The sequence below is a fragment of the Mus caroli genome, chromosome 11 (assembly GCF_900094665.2).
Source record: "Mus caroli chromosome 11, CAROLI_EIJ_v1.1, whole genome shotgun sequence".
NCBI lineage: Eukaryota > Metazoa > Chordata > Mammalia > Rodentia > Muridae > Mus > Mus caroli.
Window position 1 is genome coordinate 61,636,345 of NC_034580.1, and position 18,812 is coordinate 61,655,156.

Here is an 18,812-nt window from a genome sequence, read left to right on the forward strand (position 1 = left end):
GCTTGCCATGATTTGCTTGCTTATCTTCATGATTGTAACTGGCATCTCACAAAAAGATCAATAGAAAACTAGTGGGCTAGATGGGAGAAGCAAGAAGGAAAGTCTTTAGCCCTATCCGCGAGGGAGATGTCTTGGCTCCTGGCATTGTGTAATGAAGGGTAGCCATCATGAGTGTGATTACTGGGATGCTCCCAGAGATAATCCTTGCATCTTGGAACTAAAATTGTTCCCTAACTCAACAAACACGTAGCTCTCCAACATCCAAAGCAGGAAGAGAGGCCCAGATCTCACTATCAATAATACTGCCCCGAACACAGCTTCAGCAGGTTCTGAGCCAGGCACACACATCACATGTAACCCACCATCACCACCTCACACCTCCCCCATCCCAGAACCTCCACAGCCTGCTGAACCTAGGTCAGGATCCTCTCTGCCCAGGCACTGCCAGCCAAATACACACTTCTACTGAAACTCAAAGGCACACTGCAGAAAACCTTCATTAATTTTTCACAAGATTTGTCTAATAGTGGCTGAGCAGAGCTGAGAAAGCCACATTCGAGTGCCTGCGCTGGCAGGTTGCAAAGAGTTAACCCATTAGGCCACATCCTGGTGAGCTCATCCCTGCCGGAGCCTGCTCAGTGGCTGGGATTCGCAGCACACTGATGTGGCCAGGGTGGCTTTCTCCAGCTGGGATGAAGGACTTGAGCAGATACTCATTGTCAGCTTCCTCCCTTCTCGAGAGCCGACTGAGTCCCAGGTCCCCAATCTTCCCCCGGGACGTTGTGCACGGTAAGTAAGAAAAAGGATCCCTCCACCCCCACCCACCCTGCCCTGCCACCCCAGTCCCAGCCCTTTGCTATGTCTCCCTGGAAAGAAGAGAGGTTTGAAGTTTGCTTTGGAGTGCGTTGAGTCTCTGAAGTAGAGTTGGAAGGCAGTGTGAATACTAAAGATGAGATGGAATGAAGTTAGTTAGCTTCAAGCAGGCTGGATGGGCTGCCCTGAGAGACAGGCAGAAATGGGCTGAGCTGGGTATCTCCTGCTGTACACCTGGGGAAAGACACCATGTGCAGTGAGGGCTGCCCTGCCTGTGGAGCTCTGAGCCTTTCTCCCTTGGAAGCCATTAAAGGGAAGAAGTGAGCGGGCACAGAAGCGGCAGCTTGTCAAGTGCTAGGACACCCGGAGACCTCAGAGTAGTGGGCATAGACTGTCTGTCCCCTGGGCATCCTCCATCCAAACTCAGCAGCTGCAGGTCTGCCCCTCCTTCCTGCAGGTGTGGCCGGTGCCCTGGCTGAGTGCCAGGGAAACAAGGCGGAGTACCCTGGCTTGGGCAGTCTTCACTTCAGGAAGGAGGGAGCAAGACAGGTACACAAAAACACAGACAAAGGCATGGCTTGCTCAGACAGAGGGCGGTGGGACTCCGCCCCTAGGTAAAGCCAAGTGTAACAACACATCACATCCCCTGAGATTCTTTTTCCAGCCTGGAGCCCCACAGGGCCCACGCACTAGTTGTGTGACCCGAAGAGGAAGGCGAGTGGCTCCCTCCAGATAGCTCTGACCTCAGAGAAAAAGGTCCCCTTCCCGAGAGCGCTGTGAGCCCGGGAACAGATGGAGGCTATGACGATAGCAGCAACATATTCCACACTCTCTCTACTTTATCAGACCAGGCACAGGGCCACACACACCTTATCAGAGGAGTCGACATCACCAAATGAACTCCTGGAAGTGACGAAGTCCAGCAAGAGGAGATAAAGACTCTGGAGAGTTGCATCTACCTCTGGGGCTGAGCCGTGACAGTGGGAAATTCTGGGAAAGAGAGAGACCTACTCTCTATCCATACTGGGTCCTGCTCTGGATAAGGAGACCACCGCAGGTCGATTATGCAAAGCCTGTGGCCTGCCTTTTGCACTTCCTACCAGCTGACCCTTGCTGAGGTCACCAGTGCCCTCGCCTCTCCTCAGTGTCACCAGGTCCTTGCAATTCCCAGAATAGCCCAGTTCCTATCAGAGCTCTCTAGATGGAAGGGTCTGGGGAGGAGGGACAGAGGAGTCAGATAACTCTAGGCTTGAGCGCAGCCACACAGTGGGGCCTCTCTTAACTTTAAGGCAGTTCAATGTGCTGTACAAGGGGTGGCCAGCTCCACTTGAATTTTTAGTAAAGAGTGGATGAGTTTTTAGTAGGTGATATCCAAATAAGTGTTAGATTATTCCTATTAGATTAATCCTAAAAAAATCTATTTATTCGAAAACACATTCCACTGAATACTTTGTCATTGCGTTTACTAGACATGAGAACCCCATTCATTTTGACCCCATTCAAAAGAATGCAGTAGCATCATGAAGGGCTGAGGAGTGAATTCTAAAGCCAAGACAGTGAAATATAGAGCAGCAGGATTCTAGGGGTCAGGGAGGCAGTGAAGAGAAAAAGAAAAAAAAAAAAAAAGTCAAGTTCCATCCCTAGAAAGAATACAAAAGACTAAAATTTGAGGTTAAGTGTCTGGGAGCCTCAGTTTCCTAATCTGTAAATTGGGAATGATGCTAACTGTGTCCACCCCACAAGGCTAGGAGGACTTAGAGACTCTCCAGCTAAAAAGCAGCAGATGCCAGAAACTGTATCTATCCTCTGTGGCAATGGTGGTGACTTTGCCTCTTGCTCTCGACTGAGCCCAGGTCAGGACTGACCATCTCGTCCCAGGGTTCCTTGTCGTATTGCAGCTCACCCTTCACCCAGACAGCAGTCATGGCGGTTCTGTTCACTGACCCTGCTCCAGTTCAAGTGCCCTCCTTTCTCACTGTTCCCTTGATTTGAAAATGTAAAACAAAAATGCCACCCAGAGGGCAGGGTCAGCCTGAACCTGGGCGTGGGAGCCACAGACACCCAAACTCACAGTCAGCCTTGTCATTTGTTCACCTAATTGCTTAACACTCTCTAGTTTGCAGTTTCTCCTCTGTGAAATCAGGGGTGGGGCACCTCCCTAAGTGACTTGCCAGAAGGACTTGGTAAAGCCAAACAGCAAGCACATGCCTAGCATATAATGAAAGGAGGGGAATGGTAATTAGTATTTGTGAATATGGAATATGGAATATGGTAGGACCCTTGGCCACTGGGGGGCAATATTTGAAATGAGAACCTTAATTGGAGATAGGAAGGGCGGGGCAAGGGATGTAGGTCTTTCCCAGCTCCCACCTCCGGCTCCACAGCTGCCTCTCAACTGCCATTGTACTAACTGCTCTAAGATGGGAGGGGATGGTTTACAACAGGCATGTGGGGAGGAAAAGAGCCAGCAACCTAGCAATACAAAGCCAGCCAGGCTTCAACCCTCAACAGCTCCAACCAAAAACTGGAAAGAAAACCAAATCTCTGAGTAAACTGCTTGGCTGATACCTACAAAGCCCTACCCCTCCTACCCTATCTGCCAAAACTCCTCTATCTCTTTAACCATTTAGCAAAGTTCTGAGTCAGTGCTAGACAGCACAGGACTTTGAGGAGAACTTGCTCCAGCCCCGAGTCACTCAGAGAAAAAAGAGCTTCCAGAACCACAAGGATAGTCACAATCAATCATCTATCTTCAGAATGGTGATTCATTTAGTCCCCTTACAATTCCACCCTTTAGTGGTACATTTTAGGCACTCTGGACTCTATGCAGGAAGAACATATTCAGCCCATATTATCTTGGACACTCTCATCACTATCAGCCTGAAGTCATCGCTATCAGCACCAAGTCCTCAGCTAGAGGTGAATATGTCAGGAAAAAGCCAAAACGTCCCTTTCGCAGACATTAGTGCTCTCCCATTTCACTGAGGCATCTGTATATCTGTCCCCCCACCTCCAGGCACTGCTTCCCCTCATGCCAAAGGCAAGGAGGAGCTGACTAGAAGGTGCACTTTCATCTATCCAAGAGATCATCCTCAAAGCATCTTCTGGTTGCTTCCTCCATACCCACAGTGCACTGTTCTGAGTGTTGTCAGCTTAGCCAGTTCTTAGATACTTCTAGAACATCACAGAAATGCAAATGTACAGTATTTATGCTCTGTTGTTACTGATTTCTCTTACCAGTATGTCTCTGAAACTCGTGCATAATGTTACGGGTATCAGAAGTTTAACTATTCCGTTGCCTAAATTATTCCCCGTATAATGAATGTGATGTTGGGAGAGTCTGAAGTTTTAGTTTCTCTAGTAAATGCATGGTGGTCTCTCCTTGAGGTTTGTTTTGCACTGTCTGTGTCAATCATGGTTCCATGGGTGTTTGTGTTCATTTGCTGTCTTGCAATGGATCTGAGAATATCTTACCCATTAGTAATTATTCGAAAGAGACATATTGAACACACCCAATACCTTCAGCCACTCTTCTACCATTGGACATTTGGGAGGAGGTGAGCCCTTTTTGATGATTTCCTGATTTAGGTCTGAACCTAAAGTCTTTAAAGCCACGTCTAACATCCTGGAAAAAAAGAACTGACGGTCCACTCAGAGACAATTTAACAACACCAGCCTTCATCTGTGGTGGGGGATCTGTAAGACCCAAAAAGCCTTACTTCCAGGATGTCCCACTCACAGAGATGCAGACACGGAGATTGATGCAAAACACAAGAGGTTTATTGATCCAGCATGCTGGGGTCATCCTGAAATCAGGATGGAAGCGACCCCGAGGAGCTAAAGCACACACCTTTTATACATTTTTTTCTCAGTCACAGTTTAGGGCTGGCAGTTTATCATTGGTTAACCTTTAACCACATTAAGGGGGCAGACTTAAGGACCAGAGACATTGTGTGAGCTTTTCTAAACAGAGAACTATCTCTTAGTGGGTAAACTTAAGGACTGGAGGGAATTCTGGGAAAAGAACATCTTGACGTTTACTTAACTTTTTACAACTGTGGTCATTTTGAGCTACCACAGTCTTACAGATCTGAGGAATGATCATGTAAATCCTTGTGGAATTTTCTTTAAAAGCAATAGTTCAGGTTGTTAGGAGGAAGAGACAGGCAAATCTCTATGAGTTCAGTGCCAGCTTGGTCTCTATAGTGAGTTCCCACCAAGCTAGGGCTAAATAGTGAGGCCTTGTTTCAAAAGAAAAAGAAAAAGAAATAGAAAAAGAAATAGAAAAAGAGGGAGGAAGGAGAGAGAAAAGGAGAGTAAAAAGAAGGCAGGGAGGGACAGACGGAGGGAGAGGGAGAGGGAGAGGGAGAGGGAGAGAGCACCAGCATGCTGGCTTAATGGGTAAAGACACTTGTCGTGGAGGGCAGAGCCTGCATTCTGTCCAGGGACCCACATGGCGAAGGACTAGAAGCTACTTCTACACACTGTCATCTGACATTGACACATTAACTGTGGCACATGCACACCCACACAAACACATGTGAAAAAAAAATAAGAATAATAGTAAATGACTCACCTACTAACCTCATCTGTTTCCAGAGCCAAAGAAGCAATCATTTCTCAGTGATGGCAGAGGCTTTCAGAATGTTCCCAAGGTGTTCCTATGTCACAGACCCATGTGTCCTCTCCTAATTCCTTCCCTGAGTGTCTTCTGGATCTCAGAGCCCCTCACAAATCAATTCCCCAACTTTTTCAACCTCCCATGTAATTGGCTCCTTCCTTTGACTTGAATTTAATGTGGACTAACAGCTACTGCCTGCCATAGATGCTCTTCCCCAGAGTCTCCCAAGAGGGGAACATTCCTTCCTTCACTCATAAACCCCAAGAAACTTCATCAGCGCCCCCCAATGTTCTTCCAGGCTCTGCTTTATCACCCTTGTGGTAAAAGCCTCCTTTCAGTTGAGAATCGTAGTAGATCTGTCATAGGGCTTCCAGATTTAACAGATCAAGGCCACTGACTTAAAGTGAGTTTCAGAAAAACAATAATCTTTTTGACAGTGGAAGTGTCCTGTGCAATACTGAAGGCATTGTTTCCTACTTTGAAAAATGTCTGTTTCTTGTCTCAAGTTCAAGCCCAACCAACTGCCCTTTCTTTATCCTGGCAGCAGCGTGTGTATCCCACCTGTCTCTCTTAGCTGTGATCACCCAGCTAATCCCTTCTTTCCCTAAATGCTTTGCAATTGGGCTCACAGTTATCATCCTGCCAGGCTGTCTCCACTCTAATAAGCTTCTACTCAGTCTGTCTCCATGGCTACAACCAAACACCAAGCTGCCCTGTCTCCCACCTGCATTGGTTTTAAATTACTCTGCATCCTTCTTGGCTTCTTTTCTATCTCTCCATCCTGCAGCCAGAGTGATCTACCTACGGTGCGCTCCTGTAACTCAGGGTACATCTCTCCTCTTACCTAATCCAACACTGCTCTCTGTCTCCACTCTTTTTACCTGTTCCCTGATATCTTCCATCAGAGCCTGACAGCTGTGGTGAGTGCCTTACGTTTTGATGTCTCTGCACACTCTGTTGCAACCACTGAAAAGACAGCACAGAAGCAGAGGTAGGCAGCACACAAACTAATGAGTTTGGCAGTGGCAACTAAGCCCTTGTTCAGGATTCTGAAATTCTTTTATGCAATTGTAATGTATTACAAAGTAAACATTAGTACAAAATATAAAAATTGTTCAACAACTGGGGTGGGGAAGCTTGGGACTGGAGAGATGGCTTAGAGGGATGGAGAGCATATGCTGCTCTTGCAGAGGACCTGGATTGTGTTCTCAATACTCGCATGGTAGCTTAATCCATAACTCCAATCCCAAGGGCTATGGTACCCTCCTTTGACTTCTCCAGACCACACACAAACACACACATAGTGCACATGCACACATCCAGGCAGAACATTCACATACATGAAATTAAAAATAATCATTTGAAAACAAAAAAAATAATAAATCTTTGAAAAACACTTAGCTGGGTTTGGTTGTGCACACCTGTAATTCCAGCTGTTCAAGAGGTTGAGGCAGGGAGATTGCAAGCTTCAGTCTACGTTGGGCAAGTCAATGAGCCTGTTTCAAAGAGAGAAGTAGAGGCAGAGACAAAGAGAACAGAAGTGTGCAGGGAGAACACTGGAGTTATAGCTCAATGGTGGATCACTTAACTAGCATGTGTGGGGCTCTAGGTTCAGAGCTGGGCACCAGACAGACCAAAGCTAGGAGAACATAATGGCAGATGTTGGCTCTGTCCCTGGCACAGGAAAGGCCTGAACAAATGTTTTCAGTTGTCAATACAGCTGGACTGGTGTGGTAGGTTGGTGCATGGCTGCAATCCCAGTATTTAAGTTGTGAAAGGATTGGTGGAGCTATGTGGAAAATTCCAGGCCAGCCTGGACTACATGAGATTCTGTCAAAAATAAATGAATAAATAAATAAACTAGAATAAATGATTTTAAGTGTTCTCACCACAAAGAAGTTCTAATCTATTTAAAGAAGTAGATGTGCTAATCGCTGATTTAATTTGGCATCTGTTTGAGGGGCTGGTTCTAGAACCACCCCCATGGATACCAAAATCTAAGGACATGCAAGACACTTTTATAAAATGGTGAAAATCTGCTTAGCACCAAATGCATAACCTCCTTTACACTCTAAATGGCCTCTGAGTCCTCTCCAGCTAATCGGATTAGGCTGTGTCCTAAGGGGAAACTATGTCTGCTTCCTGTCTATTCTCCCCGGCTTGCCTGTAAGCTCTAGACACTTGCCTGTAATACCCAACAGGACCCCACTGGGAAACGCAGGGCTCCTGTTGTGCTCCTCCATCTGAATTCGGCAATCATCATCAGAAGTGGCAATTGTTCCATGATCCTGTGTAGGAAGTGATGGTGAGGGAAAGTCTGTATGTGAGGAAACTAACTGCTCTCAAATAGTTTGTATCCAAAGTTGGTTGAATCTGTGGATGTTGAGATCCAACTATATATGTAGGGTCAAAACATCATATTGAAAAGCTGCGTGTGGTGGGGAATGCCTTTCATGACCTCAGTTGGGAAGCAAAAGCAGGCAGATCTCTATGATTGGCTAGCTAGTCTGGTCTAAGTAGTAAGTTCCAGACCAGTTGGGGTCATGCAGTGAGGCCCCATTTCAAAAAAAAAAAAAAAAAGCAAAGGCAAAACAAAACAAAACAAAAACAAACAACAAAAAAACAAAACAAAAAAACCCAAAACCTCCCATTATAATTCATAAGTGGGTTCAACTGTATGTCAATCAAAAATTTTAATGTTCTATTTAAATAAGTGACATAAAATGGCAATGCACTAGAAGAAGAATCTACTACAATAGAAGACAGGGACCTCCGTTGCTTGTTATACTTGTTCCCTTCAGGGGCCGCCCTCCTCAGGTCGTGAGCTATGTAAATAAAGCCATGTCAATAGTGGATGGGAGGGACAGGTCCCTAAGGAGAGAAATGTCATTCACCCTGAGGAGAAGATTCATCCAGCCTAGGGTCGTGTTTCCCTAGTTATTCCAAATGTGTTCTCATCAGATTCCCAAGAAAAGGCTGCTCTGAGCTATGGCTGGTAATTTTCTTGGTGTAACATTTCAGGGACCAAGAATTTGCAACAGGAAGTAGTCATACCGCCAGTGTGCTGCTCCACTGTGAGCTGATTTTGGGAGCAGCTGCCTCTTGGGTCCCAAGAACACTGCCAGCAGCATCAGTTCCAGCACCTAACCCTGCCCCAAGTGGGCACTCTCCTGACCTCTCCCAGCACAGTTAGGATTATTTGGCTTCAAATCTTTTGTAAATGGTATCCTAGCCAAGACTCTGTGTCTGGCAGAGTTGAATTCTGCACATTGTGTACCTCTATGGGGGAGACCCCTTGAAAGAGCCCTCCCCTTCCTAAAGACAGCACAACCTGCCCCTTCCCAGCTGCAAGCCTAAATAAGGCTCCACCCATTAAACCAGCTTCAGGCTTCCTAAACTTGACCTCTGGGAGCTACAGGTTCTTCTCAAATTACTGCCCTGAAGGCAACAGACATTCAAATCTATGGTTAGTTCCAGAGGCTCAGTCCTGCAGCCTTTCACTGGCCTCTCCAGTCCCACCCCTGTATTGTCTAGGACTTTAAAGACAGCTGAACTGTGTTCATTTTTGAAAAAGCCACCATAAAACAACCACCGCCTCTCTTCACCACAGTTCTCCCCCTCTGAGTGACTTGTCTGTCCCTTCCTCTGGTAAACACAGACCCAGGACAATCTGCCTCCAGATTCTGTTCTTCATTTGTGTTTTCATTAAGCTCTTTGGCAAGAAACCACCCTGGGATTTCCTGCCATTGTCTGTGCCAGTGGCACCAATGACAGGCCAGCAGTGGTTTTAGTGAGGCATCTGTTTCACGAGTCCCAACAATTTTTCCAATTAATTCATAAATATATTTTGATCATGTTTCCCTTCCCCCAACTCCCCCAGTTCCTCCCCACCCATGTTCGCTATCTATCTATTTATTCATCCATCCATCCATCTATCATCTATCAATCTATCTACATATAATCTATCATCTATCAACTCTCTGTCATCTATCTTTATCTCTATTTCTCTGTGCTCTTTGACCTTAAAAATTATCTTTGTTCCATATTAGATCACATCCTGGGGCTCTTATAAGTCTTCCAAGGAGCACAGCATAACACTACAGTGAGTGAGGGGTCCCCTAAAACACACGAACTAAACCCCAGTGTCTCAATTGAGGTTTGAAAGGTTAGTTCTCTCTGGACCAGTGTCATCCCACCACAATTCTGAGCTGTGACACCAAGATCAATTCCTCTGAGCTAAGTGCTGCTCTGTGAGCCAGCTACCCTGGAGGCACAGAAGAACACACCCACACACACACACACACCATCCCACAGTTTGCAAGGGGAGAGGAGGAAAGGCTGGCATGTTGCAGTGTGGTACCTCACATCAATGATTTTACTCCCAGGTGACATCTGCTCATGCCTGGGCTCATTTCTAAACTGTCATGAGTGGGGTCTGAATGGTTGCTACCGGCATATGGTAGGTGCCCCAGATGACACTAAACATACCACAATTGTATAGACTCCACATCTGTGGCAATGAGATGGCAATTCCAAATACGTCCACAGAGAACCTGTTCAGAAACCATGGCCCAAATAAGCTGGGCAAAGAACGGAATCCTGAGAGAACTATGATAAAATGTGGAGAAGCCCCTCAATTGTTGATTTTTATGGAAACCTAAATAGTCAGAGTTCAAATGAACTAACTATCCAAAATAATGTTAGAATCCAAAATAATGTTAGAAGTCACCCAACCCTACTCCTTCATGTAACAGATAAGGAAACAGGGACAAAATGATCATAGTGGCAAGGGAGGGGCTAGTCCTTGATCATCACAACATGCCCAACGTGGCACAGTAGTGTTTTGTTTACAAAACTGGACAATCACAACAACACTGTGAGGCTAATACTTTATGATCCCTATTTTGTACATATAGGACTACTGAATTTCTAGAGGCTTAAGTACCTGCCCAAGATCCTACAGCTTATACATGTCTGCCCTACCCAGACTCCACTCTGAGCTCTGGGGTCCAAAGACCTGAAATCTTTTTATGCTATAGACTCCCTAGAACTGTGAGTGACTGGGGCCTAAGTCTTCCCTGCACCAAGTCTCATCCATGGCCTGGTCCTGCCTGGCCCCCCGATTGGCAGTTGTCCCTGCCTCCAGCCCGGTCACAGAGGAAGAAGACATGAGAGGAGTGAAGGAAAGGAGAAGCAAGAAGGGAAGAGAAAGCATACTCCTTGTCCTTGCTCCAGGGGACTCCTGCAGTGTCTCGCCCTTCAGTGACCATCAACAAACACTCCCTGCCCCTTGGGTCCCAAGGATCCACCCTTCATCCATGTAAGTCATCTCAGCCGGGGTTCCCATTCTTTGGGATTTTATGAACCCATTCCAATCTAGAAAAGTGATAGATAGATAGAATGATAGATGAATGGATAGATGATTGACAGATGACAGACATATGCACATATGTAGATGACAGATTAATGACAGAGGATACCTACATGATAGCTCAATTACAGATGATAGCTGTATAAAAGGAAAATAAAATTAATGCAGGAGACAGAGAGACAGACAAGTACAACTAGTAATAAAATCAATAATCACAGGCATTTCATAAAATGAAGTTTGTTCCAATGTCAAAAAGAGAAGGGAGGGCCTAATCTCTAAGTAGATTAAATAGAATAACTATGGGATGGAGCTGTGCTTTCCCACACATTGGCAGTAGTCAATGTTAGGGAACTACAGACCTATACCCTCCCCTATTCAGTGAAAAGTTAATTCAGGGATGGAGGAAGCTCTAAAGGAAAGAATTCAAAATTCTTGTAGCTGATCCCTTAAGACTCAGCAGTTTGCTTGCTGTGTACCACAAAGACCTTTGCAATTAAATACCTCTGCCTGAATCCCCAACACAGCGACCTGAAAAGCTAGCCTGGGGCCAGGGAACCACAGATGTGTTTGTCCAAGCTCCTACAAGCCTCAGCCTGAGCCCTCTCAAAAGGAACCTAAGCTGGTAACTGTGTTGACGAGCCAAAGAAAAGGTGTGGGGCACTTTCAGCAAACCTAGTGATAGTGTCACCCTCTTCTCAGAAGCCAGAAATCATTTCCCCTGCCTCTAATGTGGTACTTTCTGTTCAGGAGGACCTGTCATACCCCACATAGCAGTTCAGTAGAACTGGCCCTTCCTTGTCCAGCCTCAGGTCTTTTCCCAGACACAACTAAAAATCACTGCATTCCAGCTCTGCCCACTCCCAAGGTTCAGCCTAGCTCCTCACCCCCAACTCCGCCCCACCCCCAAACCCCATCCAAAGAACCTCTGCCTCTCCAACATCCGTGTGTCTGCCCTGGGTCTTCCCTAAGAAGTGCTAAGGAATGGGTGTGTACCCAGAGAACTCCTGAGGCAGACTCATGCAGCCTCCTCCGGTGACCACAGGTTGTAGCAAGCATCCCCAAGGTTTCCCAGCATGTTCTATGTCTCTTCCCTGCCCCCAGCCCACAGGCTAAAAGATCACCTTTTAAATGATGGCTTAGTTTATGCAAATACACCACCATTCCCAAAGGAAGCCAGCACTTCCGTGCCTATGGTTACGAAAACACCAGGGCAGTTTTTGAAAGCAGAGACTCAAATATCCTCTCTCTCCGTGGAGTGCATCTGAATGTGAACGATGTCAAATTTCTGAAAACTGCGGTAATTTCCTGATTTTTATTTCCTCCTGTCAGTGGGGAGGGGCCTATAATTGCTTAATCTAGAAAGCGGAAGCTGTAAGGAGTGTGCTTGGAGATGTAGGAAAATAACCCAGGGATCCGTTCAGGACAGAGCTGCGATGGGTGGAGAAAAGGAGGTGGGAAGGGATTAGGTTGTACCACATTGAAGGAAGACTAAAGACAGAAAGAACTCCCAAGGCACAGGACTCGGAAGCCCCCAGCTCCAGGCAGATGTTCTTTATCCCATGCAGCCTTTTACTCCAGAGGTGAGGACATATTTTTCCCACACGCACCTTGCCTCCATCATCAGTCAGCCAGGGTGCTCTCACTAGCTTAGGGAACTAACTGAATTGAGCAAAAGGAAATCTTCATGGTTGTGATTGAACAGCCCACCTTCCCCGATGGACTGACTGTTGCAGGAGAAACCCTGGTCCTACGTTGGCATGTGTGTGCACACTGAAGTCAGCAGGTCCTGAGTCTGTTGCCCAAAAAGCTCTGGGAGGAACTCACAGGTAAAGTACCTACTGCACAGAAAGGGTACACCTGGGTTTGTTGGAGTGAACAGGAGAAAGGAGAGGCAGGAGGGACGAAAGCTGGGGAGATGCGTTCAGAGCTTACTCATTCCGTCAAAGGCAGACAGAACCTCCTGGGTGTGAAGCACAGTACCGGATATATCGTCACGATGTGGGGCAAACCTCTGGGACCCCTCAGCCTTATCTTCCTCCCAAACAAAGCCTGTTCACAGTTGCAGAGTGGGGCAGGGGGCTTCTTTTATCAGTCATTCATCTCTCATTGCCTCACTGCAGACGCACGGGTGTTTGCACTAGAACACATTTCCAGTTTGAAAGGTTTCAATCCCACCTTGAATAAATTTGAGACCACACTGATCAGATGGGGACCTTGCTAGCAGGCAGGGAGATAGAGCTTGCCAGCCGATCTGCATCATTTCATTCACGTGAGAAGCTGCATCCCCTGAGTGAAGAACAGGAGATGAGGGAACCCCGAGGGACCGAGAGATCTAGAGAAACGGTTAGAAGAGGCGGCGGCTGAGCTGGATTGCAGGCCCTTAGACTATCTACAAGAACACTTTCTGTTACTGTGATCTAATAGCTGCAACCGGCTACTTTATGGAGAGAATGTTTCTTTTGCTCAGCTGAGAAGGTACAAGGGTCTGAATCTATTAATGACTCCTTGTTATCAATATCAGAAACTGGCACAGTGAATTACACCGGTGACAGGAAGTACTAAAGAGTGTCTGGCCTCTCCTCCTTTTCTGAGAAATTCACAAGGACCCAATCACAGACACCCCATCCAGACAACCTGTACTATTTTAGCCACCTCTCCAAGGCTCCACATGCATACCACTGTCAGGTTAAGTTGCCACCCTCCCAACCCTATGGGGAGCCCTGGGGACACATAAAGTGAGGCAAATCAAAACTGATGCAAACCAGGAAGGTTCAGCTCTGCCACAACAATGTCAACCTGAGGGGTGGGGCAGAGATGGGGCCAGGAGGGCATTACGTGGTAGAAGATCACGTGACACCATATGAAGCCAAGACTCACAAGTAGACAAAGCTCCTGGAATCCCGGGTGCTTGAAGTTGCACCACCCTGCAGGTGAAAACTTGGGGAACAATTGCCCTTACCTCTCCATGCCTCTGCTTTCTAGTCTGTAAAATGGGACTAAATCCATGCGTGGGGATTATGATGTTGCTTTAGTCCGATGAGAGAAGAGTTAAGCAGATACTGGCACACAAGCATTGCCATCCTACCAGGCAAATGACAACACTTACAGAGCACCTGGAACATACTGGGTGTCGATCCAGCGCAGTCTACACCTGCACTCCTTTAACCCCTTTGAGGAAGCTATCATTAGTCTCATTTTATAGGTAGGAAAACAGAGAGGTTGATAACTCAGTTGAGATCACACAGCTAGAGAGCAGTTGGGCTGGAAAATGACACACTACTCAGAAAACTATGATTTGTGGTGTTCTTAAATGCAGCACTGTTGACTGCTTTAAATACCAAAGATGACATTAGAGTGACATGACATTACCCTAGTGTAGTGACACTGCCTACAACCCCAACACTCAGAAAGTAGAGGCAAATTCAGAATTTGCCTCCAGATTGCATAATGAGTCTCTGTCTCAGAAAACAAAACAAGATGAAATCTTGCTATCTGGTATCACTTCTTTGTAGTTGGTGTGAACCATAGGTGTTTGTTCATGAGTGTGGATGGGCACTCTTGTGTATGTGAATGTATGTTAGAGGCTAGAGGGTAACCATAGGTGTCAAACTCAATTGCTCTCCACCTTATCTTTTGAGAGAGGCTCTCTTGTTGAACCTGGAGCTTGCTAACTTGACTAAGCTGACTGGCCAGAAAGCTCCCAGGACTCTCTTGTCTCTACTCCAGCTTCTACCCCAATATGCTACCATGCCTACTTTTTTTAAGTAGGTGCTGGGGATCCAAATGCAAGCTCCCACACTTGCATGGCAAGCTCTTTACCCACTGAGCCATCTTCCCTGACTGGGTTGCCTTCCTGCGGTGATTTTTATTTATGCAGAGTTTACCTGGTTTTACCATTAATTTCCACATGCATATACTGTATCCCCCTCTACTGAGAGCCATGCTGGAGAAGGACATAGGGTTCAGGAGGGATCTGAAAGGATTTCTTTGGCTTCAGCATCCTTTCTAATTGTCACCAATACTAGGTGCCCGTTCTTGAACAGCCACAACGATGGAGGTGCTCCCCAAGGCCCTGGAGGTAGACGAGAGGTCTCCAGAGTCCAAGGACCTGCTGCCCAGCCAGACAGCCAGCTCCTTGTGCATCAGTTCCAGAAGTGAGTCTGTCTGGACCACCACCCCCAAAAGCAACTGGGAAATCTACCACAAGCCCATCATCATCATGTCAGTGGGAGCTGCCATTCTGCTCTTCGGCGTGGCCATCACCTGTGTGGCCTACATCTTGGAAGAGAAGCATAAAGTTGTGCAAGTGCTCAGGATGATAGGGCCTGCCTTCCTGTCCTTGGGACTCATGATGCTGGTGTGTGGGCTGGTGTGGGTCCCCATAATCAAAAAGAAGCAGAAGCAAAGGCAGAAGTCCAACTTCTTCCAAAGCCTCAAGTTCTTCCTCCTGAACCGCTGATGACTGGTTGTCCAGAAGACCTGCTAACCAATAAGCAGCCTCCTACCTTCTCTGCGGGTACCACAAAATTGATCCAGGCAAACCCTCCTCTTGGCCCTGTGGACAGGATAGAGCTCAGGGCTTCACCCTCATACAGCCTAGCAGCATTGCTGACTGAGTCTCACCTGGTTCCCATAGCTGTGGATGCTGTGCCCTTGGATACTCTCATTACCCTCATGCCTGGCACCTGCATTCAGCCATCAGCCATCCCATTCTCTCTGCCAAGGGCAATGTGTGCATGCTAGGAAATTCTTTGGGGGTTGACTACATTCCCAAGGAGAACTTGTATGTTACGGTTGTGTGCCTGATCTTAGATTCCCATCTACATCCTTCTGGAACCAAAAGTGACCAAGCAGATAAGGCTGACTTCAGTCCCATTGGGTTTGACAGCCTTGGATGGGACATTGACTAACATTACAAGAGAAAGGATATGTCTCATGTATCACACATTCCAAAATCTGGACAGTGATGGGGCTGGGGGTGAGGGAAACACTGTCTAGAGTAAACCATTCCCCTGGGAGTAGTCTGGAACTTATACAGTGAAGGAAGTTAGCTCCTAAATATATGGTATTGGCACAAGAGGCAATATGCAGGCTAAGAGGTATCACCGCTTCCCCCTTGATCCTCCAATGCCCTTCTTGCAGAATACCTTTATATTAGTAATTAGCCAAGAACAAATGCTCATTGTTCTAACTTCCTTCCCCACCACATCTCTGCGTCTACACAGCTCCAGAACAGAAGGATGGGAGGCCACAGATGGGACCTGTAAGATCATCTCCTTCTCCTGTCAATCAAGACCTAACCTGAAATTGAATGCCATGTCCGACTCATGCTGCATGGGGTTTTAGAGATAGGTTCACTGAAAAAAGGAAATCCCAGCCCCCCTCCTCCCTGTTCCTCCTTATCAAACAAGCAAGTATTTATTGAGTTTCCTTCTCTAGGCCTAGGTTGGGAACAGCCAGACCCAGTTTCTGATGTCATCTTATTTCCAAAAGTGAAAGAGGGAAAAACATGGCCAAGCCAACTGGCAATACTCCATACTGAGTTCTTAGGGTGGCCATGGGAACACATGGATCTAACAAATGTACAGGAAGATAGATTTCTGGAGACCACGTTCACCCCTTCTGAATATGAAGGGGAAGGAAGTGTTTGGAATGAGCAAGATGTGCAAGGTAGTCAGCAACTGCCTTGCATGTGAAGAAGCTAGGGGGAAAGAGACAGGGTGGGGTTAGGATTCTGCATAGCTCCCAGATGCTATTCCATCCTCTCTTGCCTACTTCCCCCCTGCTTCCCCAAGTGCCTTCCATCCAGCTACTCCTTGGTACACTGCAGGCTCCTGGGGTCAATAGGAACTGGGAGGGGCATCTCCAGAGGGCCTAACAAGTAGATATAACCCAAGAGGTAAGTGCCCTCAAAACTTCATTATAGACACCAAGACGCCTTTAGGCAAAAGACCAGGCACCTATAAGAAATTTCCAAAGCTGTTCCAGGCAAGGCCAGGCCAGAGAGCAGAGGAAGGTACCTGGTAGCAAAGTGAATGACCTTGAGCTGCATTGGTTCAGGTTGACTCTTCATCCTTAACCTTTGGGCATTTGGGAACACGATGGCAAACAACCTCCAACAGGTCTCCAGATATCTCAACCATTCACAGTACTTCTATAGGCAGTTAGAATCCACCACCTTTGTTCCTGTTGCATTGTGGGACATTCCTTGGAGGAAGTATTTGTTTTGTGGAATCAACACACACACACACACACAGAGAGAGAGAGAGAGAGAGAGAGAGAGAGACTGACTCCCTAACTAAAAAGTCAGAGTTTGGGAAGCCTCTAGCCTTTCAAAGCTCACTTAAGAATATCATGTTCCTCATTAAGACTCACATCATCGAGCCCAGGCCCTGCTGTCCACCCGTTCCCTGAATACAGGCAGGTCAGGACCAACCCTGGGGTTATTGAAATGCTGCCTAGTGCTTCCACGAATGTCTAATGCCTCCATGACAGGGCTTTCAGACCACTCCTTTCTCCTGACATGGAAGGACAGCCCTGGGGTGGAGCCTCTCAATCTTCTGTGCCTTCATGAAAGGGAACATACAGATGAGCTCACAGCCAGTTCACTTGGAATCCACACCCCATGCACCTCATTGTCCTGAGAGCTCATTGTCTGGGCACAGCTGTGGGAAGATCTTTGCAGATCTCACTGTCAATTATGTCTCAACAGAAGGGAGTTTGGGGATAATCACGATGCCAGGAAATCTTCAAGTTCTAGACATCTTTCATAGCCACATCAGTACCTGTTCCCCAACCCCTGCCCCTCAAGGTAAGTACTTAGCAAACAAAAGCAAAGAAGAGCCTTTGAGAAAATATCCCAAATACCCGTTAACTCCCCCGGCCTTGCACCAAACTCCCCACAAAAGTGATGGTCAGGAAGTGAGCAGAGTCACACCCAACATCTTGGAAAATTTTGCCAAAGACCATTGCCTCATGAAAGCCGGGGTGGGGACAATCTGTGAGTGCAGCCGGGTTGGATGCCGTGTCTCTGCAACAAAGCATTCTGGGTAGTGATTTCAGTCATCTCAGAAGACAAGAGCAACATCCACAGCACCATCCCACCTGACTGTATTACGGACTTCTCCTGTCACTCTTCTGTTTTGGAGAATTTAATCTAACCCAACACCTAATGGAATCAATGTCGTATTGAACTGTATTCTGTTTAACAGTGCCTGCCATATTCATTCTTCTCTACCAGGCATTCCAAGGCTGCCTTCACCCCTGCCCACTTCTAAATTACACCCTCATTGCTACATTTCCCTTCTCAAGAGGGCTGCCAGAGAGAATAAAAACAGAGCCAGCTTCATGCACGGCTCCTCAGAAGCATCCTTGCGACTACTCTGAGACGATGGTGGTGCAGAGGGATCCCACAAGTCCAATATAGAGACCCAGAACTTAACCTGAAGAAAGAACATTCCAGAATGAATCTGTGGTCTAGATGAGGCAAGCAGAGACCAGGTTCAGGAGAGATGCTCCAAATGCAAATCAAAGTAGGAAAGGATCCATTTGGAGCTTACTCTCCTCTCCCTCCCTAGAAGCCTATCTGTGCTCAGCCTGCGTGAGGACAGCTGTCCATGCCCGAGACTTCAATCTGACAGTGTCAGGCAGCCTCAGAGACTCTGCTGGCCCAAGCCAGAACTTTCACTCTGTAACCAAGCTCCTTAGGTCTGCAGGAAGGACTTCTGTCTGAGAAGGACTATGCTCTGTTTTCCTGCAACCTGCAGGTACATATGAGAGGAACCCCAGGCCACCTCATAATCTAGGTCTTATACTCTAAGGGAAAAGACAGGTTCACTAAAGGGTACCCCCAAATGAGACCATCTCCCACTGTCCTGCAGGTTCCTCTGGAAAAGCCACTAAAGTGACTGTAAAAAGGGGGGAGGGGAGTCATTGTCAATGTCCTTCAATCAGTCAGTCACACATACTAAGCTGGAATTGTCTTCAATAAATGACAAAACACCAGTG

At 46.9% G+C, this 18,812-nt stretch overlaps 1 protein-coding gene and 1 long non-coding RNA gene across 2 annotated transcripts in view; one reads left to right on the forward strand and one right to left on the reverse strand.

Moving 5' to 3' along the window:
* Positions 1-18,812, reverse strand: part of LOC110306063 — a 41,289-nt gene that overhangs the window by 5,322 nt on the left and 17,155 nt on the right. The gene's annotated exons all lie outside the window — the stretch shown is intronic.
* On the forward strand, positions 638-16,165 carry Pirt (phosphoinositide interacting regulator of transient receptor potential channels). Its single transcript, XM_021178253.1, has 2 exons — positions 638-789; positions 14,831-16,165. The coding sequence occupies exon 2, from the start codon at positions 14,857-14,859 to the stop codon at positions 15,262-15,264; it is 408 nt and encodes a 135-aa protein (XP_021033912.1). The 5' UTR covers positions 638-789; positions 14,831-14,856; the 3' UTR covers positions 15,265-16,165.

Coding starts and splice junctions, on each gene's coding strand:
- Pirt (XM_021178253.1), top strand. CDS start 14,857: ATGGAGGTGCTCCCCAAGGCCCTGGAGGTAGACGAGAGGTCTCCAGAG.